Source organism: Triturus cristatus, chromosome 10 (assembly GCF_964204655.1).
Source record: "Triturus cristatus chromosome 10, aTriCri1.1, whole genome shotgun sequence".
Classification (NCBI taxonomy): Eukaryota; Metazoa; Chordata; class Amphibia; order Caudata; family Salamandridae; genus Triturus; species Triturus cristatus.
The window spans coordinates 119333893-119359331 of record NC_140593.1 but is presented as its reverse complement, the minus strand read 5'-3'; the positions used below and the strand labels follow the sequence as shown (position 1 = coordinate 119359331).

Genomic DNA, 25439 nt, shown 5'->3' with positions numbered 1-25439 from the left:
TTTGTTTACTCCCAGAAGGTGTTCTGCAAGGAGATAAGATTTTGTGACAGATGGCCCACCTCCAGATGTCCTGTGTAAGTTGTGACAGTTGGAGAGTATGTGTCTCTCTCCCCCCCCCCCCTCCCAGTTTCTGTATACAATACATGACTGTCATGTTGTCTGTACGTATCAGGGCAGCTTTTCCTACTAGGTGAACTTGAAAGGCTTTGAGAACTAGAAATACTACTAGTAGCTCTAGGTGATTGATGTGGAGCTGCTTTTGCTGTTGACTCCACATGCACTGAACTGTGCGAGTTTGGAGATGAGCTCCCCAACCAGTGAGCGATGAGTCTGCTGTTGGCACGGTCTGTGGAACTGGGCTGATGAAGGGCCGCTCCTGTAATAGTTTTGTGGATTCCACCAATGCAGAGAGCGATAAGTGCAGCCGTCCATCAACACTAGATCTGATAACTGACCCTGAGACGGATTCCACTGACATGCTAAGAATTCCTGAAGGGGACGCATTTGAAGTCTTGCATATGGAACTATTAAGATGCAAGACGCCATCATTCCTAGTACCTGCATGAATACCCGAGATGGCAATGAGTGGTGAGGCTGGAACTGGGAAATTAGAGACTGAATGTTGCGGATTCTGGCTGGATTGAGATAGGCTAGAGCTTTTTGTGTATGGACAGTGGCTCCTAAGTAGGTTTGCGTGTTGGTGGGTTGGAGATGGGACTTGGACAGATTTACTGTGAATCCGAGATCGTGGAGCAGATTTACTGTTCTGTGACTGGTGGAGACAGTTTGCTTGTGAGCTGGCTTTGATAAGCCAGTCGTTTAAGTATGGGAAGATGTGAATGGGTTTTCTTCGCAGATGAGCTGCAACTGCCGCCAGACATTTGGAGAACACAGAGCAGCGGTGACTCCGAATGGAAGCACTGAATTAGTAATGTTGTACCGCTACCCCTAGCCTGAAGTATTTGCGATGAGCAGGATGTATTGGAATATGAAAGTAGGCGTCATTCAAGTCTAAAGTAGACCGAAAGTCACCTTGCTGAAGTAGTGGGCGCACTTGTTGGTGTTACCATGTGAAAATGGTCTGATTGGATGTACAGATTTAGGTCTCTCAGGTCTAGTATAAGCCTGAGAGAGCCGTACTTTTTGGGTATTAGAAAGTGTAGGGAGTATACGCCGGCCCCTTGATACTTTAGTGGGACTGGCTCTATAGCTCCTTTTTCCAATAAAGAGAGAACTTCTTGTTTGAGAAGGATGAGATGCTCTTGGGACATGTGTGATCTTGGAGGAATGTTTGGGGGAGTGGTGGTAAGTTACAGGCAATAACCATATTGGATAACTAGAACAACCCATCTGTCTGAGGTTATTGTATTCCAGACTGGTAGAAATTGGGCGAGATGTCCCTCGACAGGCGTGGAATGATCGGGGGTAGAAGAAGGAAGCCACTGTTTGTTGTTTGCATGGGAAGTACGTGTTGAGTTGCCTCTACCTCTGCCCTTGCTGTTATTACCTCTAAATCCTCCTATAAAGTAACCTCTTGAAGAGGGCGACTGATTATTGCCTTTGTAAGAGGAGGAGGGATTTTCTGATATGTTCTTTGAGCCCTCCTTGAAAAAGGAGCGTCAAAAGGGGCGCCGATTGGAAGGAAGCTGCACAGCCACCATGGATTTCGCGACCTCTGTATCTTTCTTCATGTTCTCTAAAGAAGTATCTACTGCAGGCCCGAAGAGGTGCTCTTTATCAAAGGGCTGATTTAAAATCGAGGCATGAGTTATTCATGTCTCCGTAACAGAACGCTAGTGTTCACTGCGCGAGCTGCGTCTAAAGCGCACCTAATGGATGTGTTGGAAATTAATTTTCCTTCTTGAATAAGGTCACTAGCTTCACTCCTATGTTCATTTGGCAAAAATTGTATTCATTTTTTCTAGCGCGTCATAATGAGCCCTGTCATAGCGAGGTAAAAGAGCTTGGGTATTTGCAACTCGCCAGTGATTGGCTGCTTGCGCAGCTACTCTTTTGCCAGAGGAATCTGAGTTTGGACTTCTTATCAGGAGGAGGGGCATATCCGGTTATCTGCGAGTTTGCTCTTTTGCAAGCGTTAGAGACTACCATGGAGCCTAATGGAACTTGGCCCTTGATGTAGATAGGGTCAGTAGGTGCTGCCTTATACTGCCCGCTACTCTGGGTGTGGCAATGAACTGGGTCTTTAAAAATCTCATCTGCGTGTTTAAGCATTCCCTTGAGCATAGGTAGCATTGTGTTGCTCTTTGAGAGGAACTTAAAGTCTCAGAGAAAATCCTCTTCAAGGGCCTCCTTATGAAGTTGTACCCCATGATACTCAGCAGCCCTATTGAGTAGCTCTATGTACCTTACACTGTCATCTGGTGGGGAGGGTTTGGAAGGGTATAGATCCTGTTCATTATCAGTATTAGATATCAGATATTAGGATATGTATCGTAATCCTCCCATGGACCAGGAATAATGTCCCGAGTTACATCACCATCATCTTGGTGATCAGGTGACTGGTTGTGGAGAATGTGTGGGTGTAATCAATAAGTTTGAGTTAATGGGCGAAGGAGGTGTAATAGTAGAGGAGGAGGTGGAGGAGGATGATTAGTATCCACATTCTTTTAAGTAGAATGTATTCCTCTAGTAATTCTGGTTTCCTTTTAGTTGGTAATTTAACATGAATATGTACAGTGTCTGGATTAATAGCCAGTTCCTTTTTTTGCGGTCTGTGTTAGAAGGCGAAACGTCGAAACGAGGCTCTTTGGATGAAAGAGGAGGCGGTTTGGGTTTTGGCACCAGAATTGTTGCAGGTTTTGGCTCCGAAGGTTTCAGATCCGAAGATTTAGTTTTCGGCATGGAAAGGATGGTCACTTGTACATGCTTGAATTTCGATGCCGAAGATTTTGTATCGGTGCCCGAAAAGGGCCAACTCAATCCGGAGCCAGAAAGCTTTGCCGTATGTTTCGGTGCCGTGCCAGAGGACGGGGCGTTAAAAACCTTTGAGGGTAGAAGAAGGACCGGAGCCTTTTTCTTCAGTAAGTATTGGGGAAGGGGAGTGTCAGTACTCACTGTACGCTGACCCTGTGTTACTTGCTCTTCCGTGTCAGCCGGCTTTGGACAAAGAAGTGTTCTTCCTCTTCTTCGGCTCCTTGTGCGTGGAATTTTTCCTGGCCGGAATCTTCCCCGAAGAAGTCTGTTGCGGAGCTGCTTTGCAGATGCATTACGTGACGTCGAGCCCTACTGTCATGGAGCGTCATCTTGGATCGAAATGATTGGCACGAGTCGCAGTCCTGTCCGTTGTGTTCTGGGGATGGACACTTCGTGCAAGTTGGTGCGCGGAAACTTAGTGCGACGCCCGGGGACAGAATTTAAATGGAGTCCATTCCATCGACTGCTATCGGGCCCGATGCGGGTAGGCCCAACAGCCCTCCACGAATCTTCTGATCGAAGACTCTGAATGGAAAAGATATGCGTAATGGGAAACGCGGTCGAGAACCAATACCGTTCAGGATAGTGGATTGCACGCCAAGGGGAATCTCAGCGATTCACGTCCAAACCAGATGGCGGGAAAAAACTATGTAACAATGGAGTCGAAGAGTCCCCTACCTCGTGGGAAAAAACTTCTTCGAAGAAAAACAAAGTGCAAACATCCAAACCCAACACTAGATGGCCAGCTTATGCAAGGCCTCGAACAGAGCAAAACTGAGAAAAACACAGATCAAAGACTAAATTATTACCAAATACTGCTGTGTATAAAATAGTGTGTGCCATATGGGTGTATATAAATATAAATCTTTGTAATGGGATGAGGAAATGTAGGCCAAGCCGTGCTTTGAAACTGATGCCTTGTTATTACTGGGAAGTCAAGTGCATTGATTTACAAACAGGTACCATTAACCCCTTCGATGCTCATGACGGAACGGTTCCGTCATGAGCATCGGTTGGGCTGTGCTCATGACGGAACCGTTCCGTCATGAGGACAGCCCCCGGGGGAAGCGCTGGCGCTCCCCCCCTTTTGCCTCGATCTTGCCCCCCTTTACGGGGGTGGCAGCGGAAGAGCTTCCGCTGCCACCCCCGACCCCCCCCCGAGCCCCCCCACGCTTTCTGATGACGTCAGCGCGCACAGCGCGCGCCGGCGTCATCAGGAAGCGTTGGACGCGCTGGAATCCATTTCTTCCAGCGCGTCCAAGGCAGCAAGAGGTAGGTTCCGTTGTCCGGTGGGGGCCGCGGGGGTGATTTCTTTTGTATTGAGGCATCGGGGGAGAGGAAAGAGTATTTCCTCTCCCCCGATGTCTCAATACAGGGCATTCCTGCTCCACGATCGCGCACAGCGTCGCGATCGTGGAGTAGGGATGCCCCACTAGACACCAGGGATTTGTTTATTTGGATTTGGGAAGCGACCCCTTAGGCAAGGGTCGCTTCCTTGGGGACGAAAATTTTGCAAAGTCTTTTCTGCCCCCCCTGGGGGCAGATCGGCCCGCTTTCTGCGCGTTTCTGCCCCCGGGGGGGGCAGAAAAGCCCACTAGTCACCAGGGATGCTGTTCCTACTATGTAGGAAGCGACCCCTTGGGCAAGGGTCGCTTCCTTGGGGGCAAATTTTGTTGAAGTCTTTTCTGCCCCCCCTGGGGGCAGATCGGTCCGCTTTCTGCGCGTTTCTGCCCCCGGGGGGGGCAGAAAAGCCCACTAGACACCAGGGATATTGGTTATGCTATGTAGGAAGCGACCCCTTAGGCAAGGGTCGCTTCCTTTGGGGGCCAAATAATTTGAAGTCTTTTCTGCCCCCCCTGGGGGCAGATCGGTCTTCTTTCTGCCCGTTTCTCCCCCTAGGGGGGGCAGAAAAGCCCACTAGACACCAGGGATGTCTATTTCGTTATGTAGGAAGCGACCCCTTGGGCAAGGGTCGCTTCCTAGGGTGGTAAAGTGATTAGGAGACTTTTCTGCCCCCCCTGGGGGCAGATCGGTCGTCTTTCTGCCCGTTTCTGCCCCCAGGGGGGGCAGAAAAGCCCACTAGACACCAGGGATGTCTTTTTCTTTATGTAGGAAGCGACCCCTTGGGCAAGGGTCGCTTCCTTTGCGGCCTAATTTTTTAGAATACTTTTCTGCCCCCCCCTGGGGGCAGATTGGTCGTCTTTCTGTCCGTTTCTGCTCTTTGGGGGGGGGGCAGAAAAGCCCACTAGACACCAGGGATATAAATATTATTGTAGGAAGCGACCCCTTGGGCAAGGGTCGCTTCCTTGGGCCCCTAAATGTTTTGAAGACTTTTCTGCCCCCTCTGTGGGCAGATCGGTTTTATTTTTTTGCCGTTTCTGCTCCCATTGGAGGCAGAAAAGCCCACTAGACACCAGGGAATTAGTTCAATTAGAAATAGAAGTGACCCCTCGCTTCCAGGGTGCAATTTGTTATATGTATTTGGGTCACCTGCCCCGGGACTGAATAGCCTTTTTTTTCCTGCTGTTTTCTGCCTGACCTGGCACACAAACCGATTGACCATTTGGGTAGTGACATGGCATGTTATAATGTTTATTGTTATATGTTTTGTGATTTCCAATTGTAATGTTTTTTTTGTTTACTTTTTTGTTCTAGGTGAAGGCTTTTCTTCTGTTCACGGTGACATTTTGGTTCTGGTGGTTTTGCTGTTTGTGTAGTTTGGTAAGAGACTGTTTTTTTGTACAATGCAAATGTGTTTGATTTCTCTGCCTGTTTTTTTTTGCAAATGGTGTAATAATAGCAGTATGTTTGGTTTTTGAGTTTCAAAAACTTTTTGCATTGGTGCATGATGTGTATTTTGTTGTCTTGTGAGTAATTTGTTTTTTTTTCTTCTTTCTAGTTTGATATCGTTGGTCTTTGCTGTGTCACTGCAGAGTTTGTTTCTGGTGAGTGTAGCTGTCTCTTTTGATTTTGGATTGTATAGTTTTTGAGTACATTGATCTTATTGATATAAGGTACACATTTCTTTACTTACTTGGTTTGCACATTGTTGGTTGTTGTTGACTTGTTTGTGCAGTCTTCCATCTTAGTAGGTATAATGGCTAGCCGCAGGATGACTGCTCAGCAGGTTGTTGGTTTGCTGTTTGAGTCTTCCTCTGATATTGGGTCAGAGACTGACTCTGCTTCTGAGGGAGAGGGGGCAGGGGACGATTCTGGCAGTGAGTTTTCTCTCCGTATGGGGTCATCGGATGATGAAGATACTCTTAGCGCGGATGAAGTGCCTGTGTTAGAGGAGGAGACTGATGTGCCGATAGTGCGGCAAGAGGCATCTGGGCTGCAGCCTGCGCCTGCAAGGCTTCCCGTTGGTGTAGTGCGGCAAGAGACATCTGGGCTGCAGGCTGGGACTGCAAGGCTTCCCGTTGGTGTAGTGCGGCAAGAGGCATCTGGGCTGCAGGCTGGGGCTGCAAGCCTTTCCGTTGGTGTAGTGCGGCAAGAGACATCTGGGCTGCAGGCTGGGGCTGCAAGTCTTCCCGTTGAAAGTGATGACCTCTGGGTTGCCCCTGGCATGGTGCAGCCGGAATTTCCTGAGTTTACTGGTGTTCCAGGGTCTAGAGTGAATACCGAGAACTTTTTGCCTGTAAATTTTTTTCAGTTGTTTATGGACGATGTGTTTTTGGCAGAGATTGTTGAGCAGACTAATTTGTATGCCGAACAGTTTTTGAGGGACAACAGTGCCAGTCTTAAGCCACACTCTAGAGCTACCCGGTGGACTCCCACAAATGTTGAAGAGATGAAGAAGTTCTTGGGTTTAACTTTTTTGATGGGCTTGCTAAGGAAGCCATCATTGGCTTCATATTGGTCTAGCAGTCCCTTGATGGCAACGTCTATTTTTCCGGCAGTCATGAGTCGTGACAGGTATTTGCTTCTGCTTCGGATGATGCACTTTGTAGATAATGGTTTAGCGTTGCCACGAGATCACCCTGATTGTGACCGTCTTTTTAAGATTAGGCCTGTCCTTGATCACTTTGTTGATCGATTTTCTGAGATTTATGCCCCTGGTAGAGAAATTGCAGTGGATGAGTCTTTGGTGTTGTTCAAGGGCCGCTTGGTTTTTAGGCAATACATTCCTAGTAAGAGGGCACGCTATGGAATAAAGCTGTATATGCTGTGTGACAGTAGGACTGGATATGTCTCTAATTTCAGGGTGTACACCGGTAAGGAATCTAGGTTTAACCTCCCTGGTTGTCCGTCCACTTTTGGAGTGACTGAGAAAATTGTTTGGGAACTTGGAAGAGGATTTTTTAACAAAGGCCACCATTTATATGTAGATAACTTCTACACTGGTGTACGGTTGTTCAGGGAATTGGCCAAAGTGGACACTTTTGCTTGTGGCACAGTCCGCTGTAACCGTAAAGGTTTTCCGAAAGAACTTGTTTGTCAAAAGCTTGTGCGGGGACAGTGCAGTGCGTTGCGTTGCCAGGAGCTTCTTGCTGTGAAGTTTACAGACAGGAGAGATGTCTACATGCTGACTTCCATCCATGATGAAAGCACTGCACCTGTGACTGTTTGGGGTCAGGTCGCTGAAGCGCGCAAACCTGTATGTGTTTTAGACTATAATAGGTACATGGGTGGTGTTGACAGAGTAGATCAGAGGTTGGAACCTTACACTGCTCTTCGTAAGGCTTACATTTGGTACAAGAAGTTGGCTATCCATCTTTTCCACTTGGCAATGTTTAATGCTTTTGTTGTGTTCCAGGATTCTTGCCCTGAGTCAACGATGACTTTTGTTAAGTTTCAGGAGTCTGTAATAGGCAGCCTTGTTGTAGTGGAACAGGCAAGTGTTCCTAGAGTTGGACTGGTGGAGGATGTTGCTAGATTGAAAGAACGCCACTTTCCAGATCACATTCCTCCCACACCCGCAAAAGATTTTCCCAGTAGGAGATGTAGAGTCTGTTGGCGAAGAGGTACGCGGAAGGAGTGTCGTATGTTCTGCCCCGATTGTCCCTCTCATCCTGCACTGTGTCTCTCTGCTTGTTTTAGAGCGTACCACACGCGAAAAAATTTTTGGGAGGATTCTTGAGTGGTAAAGTGAACTGGCTGGTCTGTATTCTTTGGATAATTTGATTCTGTTTCAAGGTTGGTGTTAGTGCAATGTATTTAGTTGCTGATTTTCTGTTAGAAAATTTGTATCTATTTGCGATTTGTTTGTGTTTTTATTTTTTTCTAAAAAAATCCAAAATGTGATGGCGGTGTGTGTAGGCTTGCGCTTGGCTGTTGGTGTGTGTGGACTGGCACTTGGTTGGTGGTGTGCGTGGAATGGTGCTTGGCTGACGGTGTGCGTGGACTGGCGGTGTGCATGGACTGGCGGTGTGCGTGGACTGGTGCGTGGCTGGTGGTGTGCGTGGCTGGTGGTGTGCGTGGAATGGTGCTTGGCTGGCGGTGTGCGTGGAATGGTGCTTGGCTGGTGGTGTGCGTGGAATGGTGCTTGGCTGGCGCTGTGCGTGGACTGGTTCTTGGCTGGCAGTGTGTGTGGACTGGTGGTGTGTGCGGACTGGTGTTTGGCTGGTGGTGTCCGTGGACTGGAGCTTGGCTGGTGGTGTCCGTGGACTGGAGCTTGTCTGGTGGTGTGTGTGGACTGGAGCTTGGCTGGCGGTGTGTGTGGAATGGTGCTTGTCTGGTGGTGTCCGTGGACTGGAGCTTGGCTGGCGGTGTAGGTGGATTGGCGATTGGCTGCCGGTGTGCCTGGACTGGCGATTGGATGGTGGTGTGCCTGGACTGGCGCTTGGCTAGCGGTGTGCGTGGACTGGCGTTTGGCTAGCGGTGTGTGTCGACCGGTGCTTGGCTGGCTGTGTGTGAGTAGTGACTTTCTGCTGGTCACTACACACACTGCTAGCTGAGTGCCACTCCACGCAATCCTTCTGCCTGTGTAGTTGCTGTGTCTGGATTGTGGGCGTGTGAAAGTGATGGGCCCTTGAATGGCGCTGTGTGCCGGTGTGAGTTTTGTTATGTGATGGGCCCGCGGCTGGCGGTGTGAATGGTTTTGTATGTCTCACACGTATGAAAGGTGTATGAATGGCCTGTAAAGAGGTTGGTGCCTTGTCGTGGCTTTACAGCTCACGAGCTGTGAGTCAATGGTTCAGTTTCTTGCCCTTTCAATTATTACCAGTGCATTTCATTTTTTGTGAAATCACTTGGTAATACAATTTTATCTACTGAACCATCACTCACCCTCGTGCCAAATCCAACCAGTATGTGCGTGTGCTTGCGGGTTAGATGACTGTGCAGTAATATTTGTTTTTTGAAGCAGGGTGTACCTTGTCCCTTTTTGGTGATTTTTGTACTGTGTTGCTTTTGTACCTGGTGGTGCGAATGGTCTTGTTTGTATCACGTATGAAAGGTGTGTGAATGGCCTGTAAAGCGGTTGGTGCCTTGACGTGGCTTTACAGCTCACGAGCTGCAAGTCATTGGTTTGGATTTTTGTGAATTTAATTATTGACAGTGCATTTCATATTTGTGAAATCTCTTGTTAATAAAATTTAATACACTGAACCATGACTTGCCCTCGTGCCAAATCCAACCAGTATGTGTGTGTGTTTGAGGAATAGATGGTTGTGCAGGAATCTTTTTTTTTTGTTTCTCTGCCAAGGTACACTTTCCATGTAAGAATAACCCACCAACTGTAGATATTGTCGAAAACCTTTGGGAGTTCATGGTGATGTCTCTCTAGTGATTTGAAAAATATTTTTTATCCCCATTGTCCTGTAAACCTCAAATTGTCTGCCACATTTTCTTTGCAGTATTATTCCTAAATTCTCACGCTGTAGTAACAATAGGTAATCTGGTTATGCAAGGGGGGTTACTTTTGTTTTTTGCCCAGGGCTCGGCGGCCATCTAGGGAAACCTACCAAACCCAGGCATTTTTGAAAACTAGACACCCGGCGGCTTCCAGGGAGGTATGGCTTGCGTGGATCCCCCAACGTTTCCTTACCCAGAATCCCCTGCAAACCTCAATTTTTGCCCAAAAAATCACTTTTTTCACACATTTTGGGGTGGGAAAGTAGTGGCATCACCGGGCTCACACAAATTTACCACCACCCAGCGTTCCCCCAGGTCTCCCGGTAAAAATGGTGCCTCACTTGTGTGGGAGGCCCAAGTACCCGCGGCAGGCAAGGGCCCCAAAGGTAGTGAGGCCACCTCAAGATGGCCTATCGCCAAACCACCTGGTTTTGCAAGGGGGGTCACTTTGGTTTTTGGCCCGGTGCGCGGCGGCCATCTAGGGAAACCTACCAAACCCAGGCATTTTTGAAAACTAGACACCCGGCGGCTTCCAGGGAGGTATGGCTTGCGTGGATCCCCCAACGTTTCCTTACCCAGAATCCCCTGCAAACCTCAATTTTTGCTCAAAAAATCACTTTTTTCACACATTTTGGGGTGGGAAAGTAGTGGCATCACCGGGCTCACACAAATTTACCACCACCCAGCGTTCCCCCAGGTCTCCCGGTAAAAATGGTGCCTCACTTGTGTGGGAGGCCCAAGTACCCGCGGCAGGCAAGGGCCCCAAAGGTAGTGAGGCCACCTCAAGATGGCCTATCGCCAAACCACCTGGTTTTGCAAGGGGGGTCACTTTGGTTTTTGGCCCGGTGCGCGGCGGCCATCTAGGGAAACCTACCAAACCCAGGCATTTTTGAAAACTAGACACCCGGCGGCTTCCAGGGAGGTATGGCTTGCGTGGATCCCCCAACGTTTCCTTACCCAGAATCCCCTGCAAACCTCAATTTTTGCTCAAAAAATCACTTTTTTCACACATTTTGGGGTGGGAAAGTAGTGGCATCACCGGGCTCACACAAACTTACCACCACCCAGCGTTCCCCCAGGTCTCCCGGTAAAAATGGTGCCTCACTTGTGTGGGAGGCCCAAGTACCCGCGGCAGGCAAGGGCCCCAAAGGTAGTGAGGCCACCTCAAGATGGCCTATCGCCAAACCACCTGGTTTTGCAAGGGGGGTCACTTTGGTTTTTGGCCCGGTGCGCGGCGGCCATCTAGGGAAACCTACCAAACCCAGGCATTTTTGAAAACTAGACACCCGGCGGCTTCCAGGGAGGTATGGCTTGCGTGGATCCCCCAACGTTTCCTTACCCAGAATCCCCTGCAAACCTCAATTTTTGCTCAAAAAATCACTTTTTTCACACATTTTGGGGTGGGAAAGTAGTGGCATCACCGGGCTCACACAAATTTACCACCACCCAGCGTTCCCCCAGGTCTCCCGGTAAAAATGGTGCCTCACTTGTGTGGGAGGCCCAAGTACCCGCGGCAGGCAAGGGCCCCAAACGTAGTGAGGCCACCTCAAGATGGCCTATCGCCAAACCACCTGGTTTTGCAAGGGGGGTCACTTTGGTTTTTGGCCCGGTGCGCGGCGGCCATCTAGGGAAACCTACCAAACCCAGGCATTTTTGAAAACTAGACACCCGGCGGCTTCCAGGGAGGTATGGCTTGCGTGGATCCCCCAACGTTTCCTTACCCAGAATCCCCTGCAAACCTCAATTTTTGCTCAAAAAATCACTTTTTTCACACATTTTGGGGTGGGAAAGTAGTGGCATCACCGGGCTCACACAAATTTACCACCACCCAGCGTTCCCCCAGGTCTCCCGGTAAAAATGGTGCCTCACTTGTGTGGGAGGCCCAAGTACCCGCGGCAGGCAAGGGCCCCAAACGTAGTGAGGCCACCTCAAGATGGCCTATCGCCAAACCACCTGGTTTTGCAAGGGGGGTCACTTTGGTTTTTGGCCCGGTGCGCGGCGGCCATCTAGGGAAACCTACCAAACCCAGGCATTTTTGAAAACTAGACACCCGGCGGCTTCCAGGGAGGTATGGCTTGCGTGGATCCCCCAACGTTTCCTTACCCAGAATCCCCTGCAAACCTCAATTTTTGCTCAAAAAATCACTTTTTTCACACATTTTGGGGTGGGAAAGTAGTGGCATCACCGGGCTCACACAAATTTACCACCACCCAGCGTTCCCCCAGGTCTCCCGGTAAAAATGGTGCCTCACTTGTGTGGGAGGCCCAAGTACCCGCGGCAGGCAAGGGCCCCAAACGTAGTGAGGCCACCTCAAGATGGCCTATCGCCAAACCACCTGGTTTTGCAAGGGGGGTCACTTTGGTTTTTGGCCCGGTGCGCGGCGGCCATCTAGGGAAACCTACCAAACCCAGGCATTTTTGAAAACTAGACACCCGGCGGCTTCCAGGGAGGTATGGCTTGCGTGGATCCCCCAACGTTTCCTTACCCAGAATCCCCTGCAAACCTCAATTTTTGCTCAAAAAATCACTTTTTTCACACATTTTGGGGTGGGAAAGTAGTGGCATCACCGGGCTCACACAAATTTACCACCACCCAGCGTTCCCCCAGGTCTCCCGGTAAAAATGGTGCCTCACTTGTGTGGGAGGCCCAAGTACCCGCGGCAGGCAAGGGCCCCAAACGTAGTGAGGCAACATCAACATTGCCTATCCCAAAGGTCGCCTCACTACGTTTGGGGCCCTTGAATGCCGCGGGTACTTGGGCCTCCCACACAAGTGAGGCACCATTTTTACCGGGAGACCTGGGGGAACGCTGGGTGGTGGTAAATTTGTGTGAGCCCGGTGATGCCACTACTTTCCCACCCCAAAATGTGTGAAAAAAGTGATTTTTTGAGCAAAAATTGAGGTTTGCAGGGGATTCTGGGTAAGGAAACGTTGGGGGATCCACGCAAGCCATACCTCCCTGGAAGCCGCCGGGTGTCTAGTTTTCAAAAATGCTTGGGTTTGGTAGGTTTCCCTAGATGGCCGCCGCGCACCGGGCCAAAAACCAAAGTGACCCCCCTTGCAAAACCAGGTGGTTTGGCGATAGGCCATCTTGAGGTGGCCTCACTACGTTTGGGGCCCTTGCCTGCCGCGGGTACTTGGGCCTCCCACACAAGTGAGGCACCATTTTTACCGGGAGACCTGGGGGAACGCTGGGTGGTGGTAAATTTGTGTGAGCCCGGTGATGCCACTACTTTCCCACCCCAAAATGTGTGAAAAAAGTGATTTTTTGAGCAAAAATTGAGGTTTGCAGGGGATTCTGGGTAAGGAAACGTTGGGGGATCCACGCAAGCCATACCTCCCTGGAAGCCGCCGGGTGTCTAGTTTTCAAAAATGCCTGGGTTTGGTAGGTTTCCCTAGATGGCCGCCGCGCACCGGGCCAAAAACCAAAGTGACCCCCCTTGCAAAACCAGGTGGTTTGGCGATAGGCCATCTTGAGGTGGCCTCACTACGTTTGGGGCCCTTGCCTGCCGCGGGTACTTGGGCCTCCCACACAAGTGAGGCACCATTTTTACCGGGAGACCTGGGGGAACGCTGGGTGGTGGTAAATTTGTGTGAGCCCGGTGATGCCACTACTTTCCCACCCCAAAATGTGTGAAAAAAGTGATTTTTTGAGCAAAAATTGAGGTTTGCAGGGGATTCTGGGTAAGGAAACGTTGGGGGATCCACGCAAGCCATACCTCCCTGGAAGCCGCCGGGTGTCTAGTTTTCAAAAATGCCTGGGTTTGGTAGGTTTCCCTAGATGGCCGCCGCGCACCGGGCCAAAAACCAAAGTGACCCCCCTTGCAAAACCAGGTGGTTTGGCGATAGGCCATCTTGAGGTCGCCTCACTACGTTTGGGGCCCTTGCCTGCCGCGGGTACTTGGGCCTCCCACACAAGTGAGGCACCATTTTTACCGGGAGACCTGGGGGAACGCTGGGTGGTGGTAAATTTGTGTGAGCCCGGTGATGCCACTACTTTCCCACCCCAAAATGTGTGAAAAAAGTGATTTTTTGGGCAAAAATTGAGGTTTGCAGGGGATTCTGGGTAAGGAAACGTTGGGGGATCCACGCAAGCCATACCTCCCTGGAAGCCGCCGGGTGTCTAGTTTTCAAAAATGCCTGGGTTTGGTAGGTTTCCCTAGATGGCCGCCGCGCACCGGGCCAAAAACCAAAGTGACCCCCCTTGCAAAACCAGGTGGTTTGGCGATAGGCCATCTTGAGGTCGCCTCACTACGTTTGGGGCCCTTGCCTGCCGCGGGTACTTGGGCCTCCCACACAAGTGAGGCACCATTTTTACCGGGAGACCTGGGGGAACGCTGGGTGGTGGTAAATTTGTGTGAGCCCGGTGATGCCACTACTTTCCCACCCCAAAATGTGTGAAAAAAGTGATTTTTTGAGCAAAAATTGAGGTTTGCAGGGGATTCTGGGTAAGGAAACGTTGGGGGATCCACGCAAGCCATACCTCCCTGGAAGCCGCCGGGTGTCTAGTTTTCAAAAATGCCTGGGTTTGGTAGGTTTCCCTAGATGGCCGCCGCACACCGGGCCAAAAACCAAAGTGACCCCCCTTGCAAAACCAGGTGGTTTGGCGATAGGCCATCTTGAGGTGGCCTCACTACGTTTGGGGCCCTTGCCTGCCGCGGGTACTTGGGCCTCCCACACAAGTGAGGCACCATTTTTACCGGGAGACCTGGGGGAACGCTGGGTGGTGGTAAATTTGTGTGAGCCCGGTGATGCCACTACTTTCCCACCCCAAAATGTGTGAAAAAAGTGATTTTTTGAGCAAAAATTGAGGTTTGCAGGGGATTCTGGGTAAGGAAACGTTGGGGGATCCACGCAAGCCATACCTCCCTGGAAGCCGCCGGGTGTCTAGTTTTCAAAAATGCCTGGGTTTGGTAGGTTTCCCTAGATGGCCGCCGCGCACCGGGCCAAAAACCAAAGTGACCCCCCTTGCAAAACCAGGTGGTTTGGCGATAGGCCATCTTGAGGTGGCCTCACTACCTTTGGGGCCCTTGCCTGCCGCGGGTACTTGGGCCTCCCACACAAGTGAGGCACCATTTTTACCGGGAGACCTGGGGGAACGCTGGGTGGTGGTAAATTTGTGTGAGCCCGGTGATGCCACTACTTTCCCACCCCAAAATGTGTTAAAAAAGTGATTTTTTGAGCAAAAATTGAGGTTTGCAGGGGATTCTGGGTAAGGAAACGTTGGGGGATCCACGCAAGCCATACCTCCCTGGAAACCGCCGGGTGTCTAGTTTTCAGAAATGTATAGGTTTGGTAGGTTTCCCTAGGTGCCGGCAGGGCTAGGGTACAAAATCTACAGCTAGTCACTTTGCCAAAAAAAGGGTCATTTTTCACTCCAAAACCACGTTGCGTTTTGCGCCGTTTCCTGTCGCGGGCACTAGGCCGACCCGCACAAGTGAGGTACCATTTTTCTCGTAGGACTTTGGGGAACGCGGGGTGGGTGGAAATTTGTGGATCCACGCAGATTCCAGAACTTTCCATCACAGAAATGTGGGGAAAATGTGTTTTTTTTGTCAATTTTTTACGTTTGCAAGGGATTCTGGGTAACAGACCATGGTGGGAGGCAGTCAAGTCACCCCATCCTGGATTCCCCTGGGTGTCTAGTTTTCAGAAATGTATAGGTTTGCTAGGTTTCCCTAGGTGCCGGCAGGGCTAGGGTACAAAATCTACAGCTAGTCACTTTGCCAAAAAAAAGGGTCATTTTTCACTCCAAAACCACGTTGCGTTTTGCGCCGTTTCCTGTCGCGGGCACTAGGCCGACCCGCACAAGTGAGGTACCATTTTTCTCGTAGGACTTTGGGGAACGCGGGGTGGGTGGAAATTTGTGGATCCACGCAGATTCCAGAACTTTCCATCACAGAAATGTGGGGAAAATGTGTTTTTTTTGTCAATTTTTTACGTTTGCAAGGGATTCTGGGTAACAGACCATGGTGGGAGGCAGTCAAGTCACCCCATCCTGGATTCCCCTGGGTGTCTAGTTTTCAGAAATGTATAGGTTTGCTAGGTTTCCCTAGGTGCCGGCAGGGCTAGGGTACAAAATCTACAGCTAGTCACTTTGCCAAAAAAAGGGTCATTTTTCACTCCAAAACCACGTTGCGTTTTGCGCCGTTTCCTGTCGCGGGCACTAGGCCGACCCGCACAAGTGAGGTACCATTTTTCTCGTAGGACTTTGGGGAACGCGGGGTGGGTGGAAATTTGTGGATCCACGCAGATTCCAGAACTTTCCATCACAGAAATGTGGGGAAAATGTGTTTTTTTTGTCAATTTTTTACGTTTGCAAGGGATTCTGGGTAACAGACCATGGTGGGAGGCAGTCAAGTCACCCCATCCTGGATTCCCCTGGGTGTCTAGTTTTCAGAAATGTATAGGTTTGCTAGGTTTCCCTAGGTGCCGGCAGGGCTAGGGTACAAAATCTACAGCTAGTCACTTTGCCAAAAAAAGGGTCATTTTTCACTCCAAAACCACGTTGCGTTTTGCGCCGTTTCCTGTCGCGGGCACTAGGCCGACCCGCACAAGTGAGGTACCATTTTTCTCGTAGGACTTTGGGGAACGCGGGGTGGGTGGAAATTTGTGGATCCACGCAGATTCCAGAACTTTCCATCACAGAAATGTGGGGAAAATGTGTTTTTTTTGTCAATTTTTTACGTTTGCAAGGGATTCTGGGTAACAGACCATGGTGGGAGGCAGTCAAGTCACCCCATCCTGGATTCCCCTGGGTGTCTAGTTTTCAGAAATGTATAGGTTTGCTAGGTTTCCCTAGGTGCCGGCAGGGCTAGGGTACAAAATCTACAGCTAGTCACTTTGCCAAAAAAAGGGTCATTTTTCACTCCAAAACCACGTTGCGTTTTGCGCCGTTTCCTGTCGCGGGCACTAGGCCGACCCGCACAAGTGAGGTACCATTTTTCTCGTAGGACTTTGGGGAACGCGGGGTGGGTGGAAATTTGTGGATCCACGCAGATTCCAGAACTTTCCATCACAGAAATGTGGGGAAAATGTGTTTTTTTTGTCAATTTTTTACGTTTGCAAGGGATTCTGGGTAACAGACCATGGTGGGAGGCAGTCAAGTCACCCCATCCTGGATTCCCCTGGGTGTCTAGTTTTCAGAAATGTATAGGTTTGCTAGGTTTCCCTAGGTGCCGGCAGGGCTAGGGTACAAAATCTACAGCTAGTCACTTTGCCAAAAAAAGGGTCATTTTTCACTCCAAAACCATGTTGCGTTTTGCGCCGTTTCCTGTCGCGGGCACTAGGCCGACCCGCACAAGTGAGGTACCATTTTTCTCGTAGGACTTTGGGGAACGCGGGGTGGGTGGAAATTTGTGGATCCACGCAGATTCCAGAACTTTCCATCACAGAAATGTGGGGAAAATGTGTTTTTTTTGTCAATTTTTTATGTTTGCAAGGGATTCTGGGTAACAGACCATGGTGGGAGGCAGTCAAGTCACCCCATCCTGGATTCCCCTGGGTGTCTAGTTTTCAGAAATGTATAGGTTTGCTAGGTTTCCCTAGGTGCCGGCAGGGCTAGGGTACAAAATCTACAGCTAGTCACTTTGCCAAAAAAAGGGTCATTTTTCACTCCAAAACCATGTTGCGTTTTGCGCCGTTTCCTGTCGCGGGCACTAGGCCGACCCGCACAAGTGAGGTACCATTTTTCTCGTAGGACTTTGGGGAACGCGGGGTGGGTGGAAATTTGTGGATCCACGCAGATTCCAGAACTTTCCATCACAGAAATGTGGGGAAAATGTGTTTTTTTTGTCAATTTTTTACGTTTGCAAGGGATTCTGGGTAACAGACCATGGTGGGAGGCAGTCAAGTCACCCCATCCTGGATTCCCCTGGGTGTCTAGTTTTCAGAAATGTATAGGTTTGCTAGGTTTCCCTAGGTGCCGGCAGGGCTAGGGTACAAAATCTACAGCTAGTCACTTTGCCAAAAAAAGGGTCATTTTTCACTCCAAAACCACGTTGCGTTTTGCGCCGTTTCCTGTCGCGGGCACTAGGCCGACCCGCACAAGTGAGGTACCATTTTTCTCGTAGGACTTTGGGGAACGCGGGGTGGGTGGAAATTTGTGGATCCACGCAGATTCCAGAACTTTCCATCACAGAAATGTGGGGAAAATGTGTTTTTTTTGTCAATTTTTTACGTTTGCAAGGGATTCTGGGTAACAGACCATGGTGGGAGGCAGTCAAGTCACCCCATCCTGGATTCCCCTGGGTGTCTAGTTTTCAGAAATGTATAGGTTTGCTAGGTTTCCCTAGGTGCCGGCAGGGCTAGGGTACAAAATCTACAGCTAGTCACTTTGCCAAAAAAAGGGTCATTTTTCACTCCAAAACCACGTTGCGTTTTGCGCCGTTTCCTGTCGCGGGCACTAGGCCGACCCGCACAAGTGAGGTACCATTTTTCTCGTAGGACTTTGGGGAACGCGGGGTGGGTGGAAATTTGTGGATCCACGCAGATTCCAGAACTTTCCATCACAGAAATGTGGGGAAAATGTGTTTTTTTTGTCAATTTTTTACGTTTGCAAGGGATTCTGGGTAACAGACCATGGTGGGAGGCAGTCAAGTCACCCCATCCTGGATTCCCCTGGGTGTCTAGTTTTCAGAAATGTATAGGTTTGCTAGGTTTCCCTAGGTGCCGGCAGGGCTAGGGTACAAAATCTACAGCTAGTCACTTTGCCAAAAAAAGGGTCATTTTTCACTCCAAAACCATGTTGCGTTTTGCGCCGTTTCCTGTCGCGGGCACTAGGCCGACCCGCACAAGTGAGGTACCATTTTTCTCGTAGGACTTTGGGGAACGCGGGGTGGGTGGAAATTTGTGGATCCACACAGATTCCAGAACTTTCCATCACAGAAATGTGGGGAAAATGTGTTTTTTTTGTCAATTTTTTACGTTTGCAAGGGATTCTGGGTAACAGACCATGGTGGGAGGCAGTCAAGTCACCCCATCCTGGATTCCCCTGGGTGTCTAGTTTTCAGAAATGTATAGGTTTGCTAGGTTTCCCTAGGTGCCGGCAGGGCTAGGGTACAAAATCTACAGCTAGTCACTTTGCCAAAAAAAGGGTCATTTTTCACTCCAAAACCATGTTGCGTGTTGCGCCGTTTCCTGTCGCGGGCACTAGGCCGACCCGCACAAGTGAGGTACCATTTTTCTCGTAGGACTTTGGGGAACGCGGGGTGGGTGGAAATTTGTGGATCCACGCAGATTCCAGAACTTTCCATCACAGAAATGTGGGGAAAATGTGTTTTTTTTGTCAATTTTTTACGTTTGCAAGGGATTCTGGGTAACAGACCATGGTGGGAGGCAGTCAAGTCACCCCATCCTGGATTCCCCTGGGTGTCTAGTTTTCAGAAATGTATAGGTTTGCTAGGTTTCCCTAGGTGCCGGCAGGGCTAGGGTACAAAATCTACAGCTAGTCACTTTGCCAAAAAAAGGGTCATTTTTCACTCCAAAACCACGTTGCGTTTTGCGCCGTTTCCTGTCGCGGGCACTAGGCCGACCCGCACAAGTGAGGTACCATTTTTCTCGTAGGACTTTGGGGAACGCGGGGTGGGTGGAAATTTGTGGATCCACGCAGATTCCAGAACTTTGCATCACAGAAATGTGGGGAAAATGTGGGTTTTTTTTCAATTTTTTACGTTTGCAAGGGATTCTGGGTAACAGACCATGGTGGGAGGCAGTCAAGTCACCCCATCCTGGATTCCCCTGGGTGTCTAGTTTTCAGAAATGTATAGGTTTGCTAGGTTTCCCTAGGTGCCGGCAGGGCTAGGGTACAAAATCTACAGCTAGTCACTTTGCCAAAAAAAGGGTCATTTTTCACTCCAAAACCACGTTGCGTTTTGCGCCGTTTCCTGTCGCGGGCACTAGGCCGACCCGCACAAGTGAGGTACCATTTTTCTCGTAGGACTTTGGGGAACGCGGGGTGGGTGGAAATTTGTGGATCCACGCAGATTCCAGAACTTTGCATCACAGAAATGTGGGGAAAATGTGGTTTTTTTTTCAATTTTTTACGTTTGCAAGGGATTCTGGGTAACAGACCATGGTGGGAGGCAGTCAAGTCACCCCATCCTGGATTCCCCTGGGTGTCTAGTTTTCAGAAATGTATAGGTTTGCTAGGTTTCCCTAGGTGCCGGCAGGGCTAGGGTACAAAATCTACAGCTAGTCACTTTGCCAAAAAAAGGGTCATTTTTCACTCCAAAACCACGTTGCGTTTTGCGCCGTTTCCTGTCGCGGGCACTAGGCCGACCCGCACAAGTGAGGTACCATTTTTCTCGTAGGACTTTGGGGAACGCGGGGTGGGTGGAAATTTGTGGATCCACGCAGATTCCAGAACTTTGCATCACAGAAATGTGGGGAAAATGTGGTTTTTTTTTCAATTTTTTACGTTTGCAAGGGATTCTGGGTAACAGACCATGGTGGGAGGCAGTCAAGTCACCCCATCCTGGATTCCCCTGGGTGTCTAGTTTTCAGAAATGTATAGGTTTGCTAGGTTTCCCTAGGTGCCGGCAGGGCTAGGGTACAAAATCTACAGCTAGTCACTTTGCCAAAAAAAGGGTCATTTTTCACTCCAAAACCACGTTGCGTTTTGCGCCGTTTCCTGTCGCGGGCACTAGGCCGACCCGCACAAGTGAGGTACCATTTTTCTCGTAGGACTTTGGGGAACGCGGGGTGGGTGGAAATTTGTGGATCCACGCAGATTCCAGAACTTTGCATCACAGAAATGTGGGGAAAATGTGGTTTTTTTTTCAATTTTTTACGTTTGCAAGGGATTCTGGGTAACAGACCATGGTGGGAGGCAGTCAAGTCACCCCATCCTGGATTCCCCTGGGTGTCTAGTTTTCAAAAATGTATAGGTTTGCTAGGTTTCCCTAGGTGCCGGCAGGGCTAGGGTTCAAAAACTACAGCTAGACTCTTTGCAAAAAAAGTGTAAATTTTCAGTGTGAAAATGTGGTGTGTTCACCTTAGGTTTTGAGCCACTTCCTGTCGTGGGCACTATGCCTACCCACACAAGTGAGGTACCATTTTTCTCGGGAGACTTAGGGTAGTTCAAATTTGTAAAGCTACTGTTATTACCTGTTGATTTTTGATGCATTTCTCCCTTCCAAATGAAAGACATTGTGTAAAAAAAAAGTCATTTTGAAAAATGACCAATAATTGTCATGCAAATATGAGTATTCCCAATTTCGAAAATGTGCAAATATGCACTGTTTCTGAACTCTGTAATTTGTTCCCATTTCAGAAATACATAGGTGACTTTCATACCGATTTTTCCAAGTATACATTTTCCCACAATAATTGCTATATACCCGGACCAAAAAAAAAAAACATTACAAAATGCTGCTCATTTTTCTACTCTGGGTTCGTTGGGCTCTTGATGAACCTACAAGTCCTATATGTCCACACAACCAGGAAGGTCTACCGGATGTAACGGTACATTGCTTTCAAAGAGATGTCATAATTCGAAGAAGTTACAGGTAAAAACGTTGACTCAAGAGGCTGCTTTTTTCAACAAATTTTTAATTTCTCATATATTTGCCTGTAAATTTCTATAAAGAAACCTTGATGGATCTACGCAAATGACCCCTTGCTGAATTCAGAATTTTGTCTACTTTTCAAAAATGTATAGCTTTCCAGGATCCATTATTGTGTTGTTACCCTTTTCTACCGTTAACTGGAAGGAGGTTGAAAGCACAAAAAATAGCAAAAATAGGGTATGTCCCAGAAAAATGCCAAAACTGTGTAAAAAATGTTGGTTTTCTAACAAAAGTCTGTCATTCCCTAAAAGCTGGAGAAATTGTGATTTCAGCCCCACAAACCCTTTTTTGATACCATTTGCAGAGAAAAACCCAGAAGCTTTCATTTGCAGCCCGTTTTTCACATTTTTCACAAAAAAAAAAAAAAATTGCTGTATTTTGACTAATTTCTGTGACCCCTCTAGGAGAATCCACAAACCCTGGGTACCTTTAGAATCCCCAAGATGTTGGAAGAAAAGGACGCAAATTTGGCGTGGATACCTAATGTGGTCAAAAAGTTACAGGGGCCTAAGCGCGCACTACCTCAAATAGCCCAAAAAGGGCTTAGCACAGGAGGGGAAAAGGCCTAGCAGCGAAGGGGTTAAATCAAATGCCTGTTTTTTTTTTTATAATTACGGTAAATTAGGTTTCAACTGTGACAACAATGAAAACCCTGAATGCTAAATTATCTTTCCATACCATTTAAACTCCATTCATAAAGCCTCACGCTTGCTTAATGAAAAATCAGAAATTGCACTTGCTTCCACATATACCTTTAAAGTGGCCATCAGGTGAGTGATGTCACAAAACTTAAATAGCCATCATAAAAACAAACATACATTCTCAAATGCCTAATGTTGGCAACAGTTCGTTTACAGAGAACTGTGTAAGAATAATTAATTTTTTCCTCCACACTGGAAGATTCTTTAACATTATGCTCAAAGGGATTGGAGTGTAATATTGCATGTGACATTGAATAGCCAAACCTAAACAGTAGCCATTCCTACTGGACACTGCTAAATGACTTGGTGCATTAAATGAAGACATGGAAAATTAAAATCAGAGTATGTTAAAGGACACCTACCTTCTTGGATAAATACTTCTGTTTTGGTACAATATTGGTAACACGAGGTTTATGATCCAGTGTCTCTCTGTTGTCAAGTTGTTTCACTTTATATATCCTAACCAGCCAATGTTCAGATGTAAAAGCTTCTTCTAAATGCTTGAATTTAATGTCTTTATTCCCAATTTCTGCATTCCGTGTTCTATCAAAGCCAGGTGGTGTCCGAAAGTCAAGCTGAATAAGTAAAACATATTATCCACCACTAATTTAAAGACTACAATAATCACAAGAAATATTGTAAAAGTATTATAAAATTATTCAAAGAAGGTTAGAAATTTGATGTACAGCGCAATAATCTACACAATATTGTCCCCAACTTCACCATTGTCATTTACAGATGACAAAGGCAAGTAATCTTTTAGGATAAGCATGGATGTGAGTTCAGTAGCTGAAGGCCAGGCACAGTATGATAGAGTTTTAAATGGCTACGGAGTATAATTTTTTTATTAATTTAAAAAACAATTTCTTATTGGTCATACCAACTTGCAAATTAGGTCTTTGATTTCTCAGTTATAGAACCCTGCCTACAATACATCACACCAAGTTAATTATTACATAGTCCAAATATAAAGGGAAAATTAATGGGCCTTCTTAAAGACATGGTTTTATTAGAAGTGCATCCTTGTTTCAAAATGGTTATGTCAGATCTTACATTACACATTGTGTGCGTCATATACCCAAAATGTATGCACCCTTGAGTTCAATCATGACTGACCAACAAAAAAAAAACAGTTACTTACCTTTAGTAACCGTATGTTTGGTAGCTATTACATCTTCTAGGGTTGAAGAGGAGTCTAAACTTTCTGGGAGGGGTCTTTTTCCCTACTAAAAAGTGACAGCATTAAAAAGCTTTGAAGTTTTAACATTTGGGTCACCTATAGCTAACTTGTTTAGAAGAGTATTTCAACTGGCTGGATCAAGTGCAATGACCTCAACGTTCTAGTTGGAAGCATGTGAAGAGCATTCTTCAACTGCACATTATATCCATTCTCTACAATATCAAACACCTATTTAGTCTCAGTTGTGTTCAGCCATTCACCTCAACAGTTTGCAATATTTCTAACCTCGTGGTGCATGACATGAACATGTCGCCGATTGTCATTTCAAGGATACTGCCTACGCACTGCATAGGGTGGATTTGCTCATCCCCGTTTGCTACAAATAAAGTGTCTGCTACTAGGGCTCCTTCAGTTGGTAGTTAGTTTAAATTTGCTTTAGATTAACCCCTACCCATGAGACTTTCATCTGTGCTCTCTTGAGCTGTCTCTATCTCTGATAGAAAGATCAGCAACATGTCTGCATGCATTACTTTCATTTTGATAGAGCAATCATTCATTCAAAATGTCAGTAAAGTCACGTCTATATGCTGTAGACCGAAAGAAAAATCAATTATTGGACTTAGTCTCTAAAAGGTCATTCCCAAACTTTTTGCCTTTACGCTCCACTTTCTACTGACATTTATTTTTATTGGCTCTAGGACTCTGTGCACTTTACCACAGCTAACCAGTGCTAAAGTGCTTATGCTTCCCCCTTTAAAGATGGCAAAATTGGCCAACATCTGATTGGCATATTTAATTTGTTTATAAGTCCCTTGTAGTGTGGTATGCCATGTACCCAGGGCCTTGAAATTAAATGCTACTGGCGGGGCTGCAGCAATTATTGTGCCACCCACTTAAGTAGGCCCTTAAAACATGTCCCAGGTTTGACACTGCAGCATGTGTGCAGTTTTAAATTGGCAATTTGAGTGGGCAATACAACCTCCTTGCCAAGCCTTAAACTCCCTTTTTATTACATACAAGTCACCTCTAAGAAAGGCCCTTGGTAGCCCATAGGGCAGAGTGCATTGAAATTAAAAGGTCGGACATGTACTTTAAGGTTCAGGTTTTCTTCACTACTACAAAGCCTATCTCTCTCATAGGATAACACTGGGCTGCCTTATTTCATTTAATAATGATCATGCAAGTAAGTATTTCATGTTTAGTGTTTGAGAAACTGTAATTAAAAATCCACTTTAATGGCAAAGTTGGATTTTTAGTTCCAATTTTGAAAATGCCACTGTTAGAAAGTTCAAAAACAAAAACAGTTGATGGACAGAATGCAGAACAATGTCATACAATTCACCCCAGTACAGAGATCTGGGCATAAATCCATAGTTTGTTTGCTCACCATGCCATTCCAGTTTGAACTTAGCCATATGCAAATCAGTCTTGACCCTGTGCTTCATGGGAACAGTCCAGCCCAAACTGCCAAGCCAGGTCCTCCCTGGAGTGGAAACAAGCATCCTAGGACCGGTTTTGGGGTTTCACCCCTCTTCAGCCAGAATAGCTTGATTCCAGTGGCATAGAGAGCACGGGACCCACGTCTGGGCATACCCGTCCCACTCGGGGTGACAAATGCATAAACAGTTGGACAGAATGCAGAACAATGTCATACATTCACCCCAGTACAGAGATCTGGGCCTATGGCTGGGTCCAAACTGGGGTGGCGTAGTGGGCAAAAGAACGATGGATTTAACCCAGATCTTTTGATTGGGGGAGAATGTTTGCATTGTCAGCATTCTGTCCATCGTTTGTTTGCTGTAACACTTTCCGCCCTAAGTGGGATGGATATGCCTAGACGTGGCTCCCTTGCTCACCGTGCCACTGGATTCAAGCTACCCTGGCTGAAGAAGGATGACATACCCTGAAACCGGTCCCAGGATGCTTGTTTCCGGTCCAGGGAGGACCTGGCCTGGCAGTTCGGTCTGGACAGTTCCCATGGGGCACAGGGCCAAGACTGATTTGCATATGGCTGGGTCCAAACTGGGGTGGCGTAGTGGGTAAAAGAACTATGGATTTAACACAGATCTTTTGACTGGGGGAGAATGTTTGCATTGACAGCATTCCGTCCATCATTTGTTTGCTGTAACACTGTTAGAAAGTTGACATTTTCCAGCTCTAAACTATTTGGTGCCAGACCTCTCCAGGGTCACATGACTGGGTGTAGTTGGCAGTTAGACTTTGTTTATTCTTCGCAGACAGCCACGCAATAGAGGAATTAAAT

The 25439-nt window shown here is 47.7% G+C and overlaps 1 protein-coding gene across 1 annotated transcript in view; it reads right to left on the bottom strand.

Moving 5' to 3' along the window:
* Positions 1-25439, bottom strand: part of STT3B (STT3 oligosaccharyltransferase complex catalytic subunit B) — a 449914-nt gene that overhangs the window by 15399 nt on the left and 409076 nt on the right. The window contains exon 15 of the mRNA XM_085630572.1: positions 22359-22571. Coding sequence (XP_085486698.1) covers positions 22359-22571 — 213 coding nt within the window. The remainder of the gene's footprint in view (positions 1-22358; positions 22572-25439) is intronic.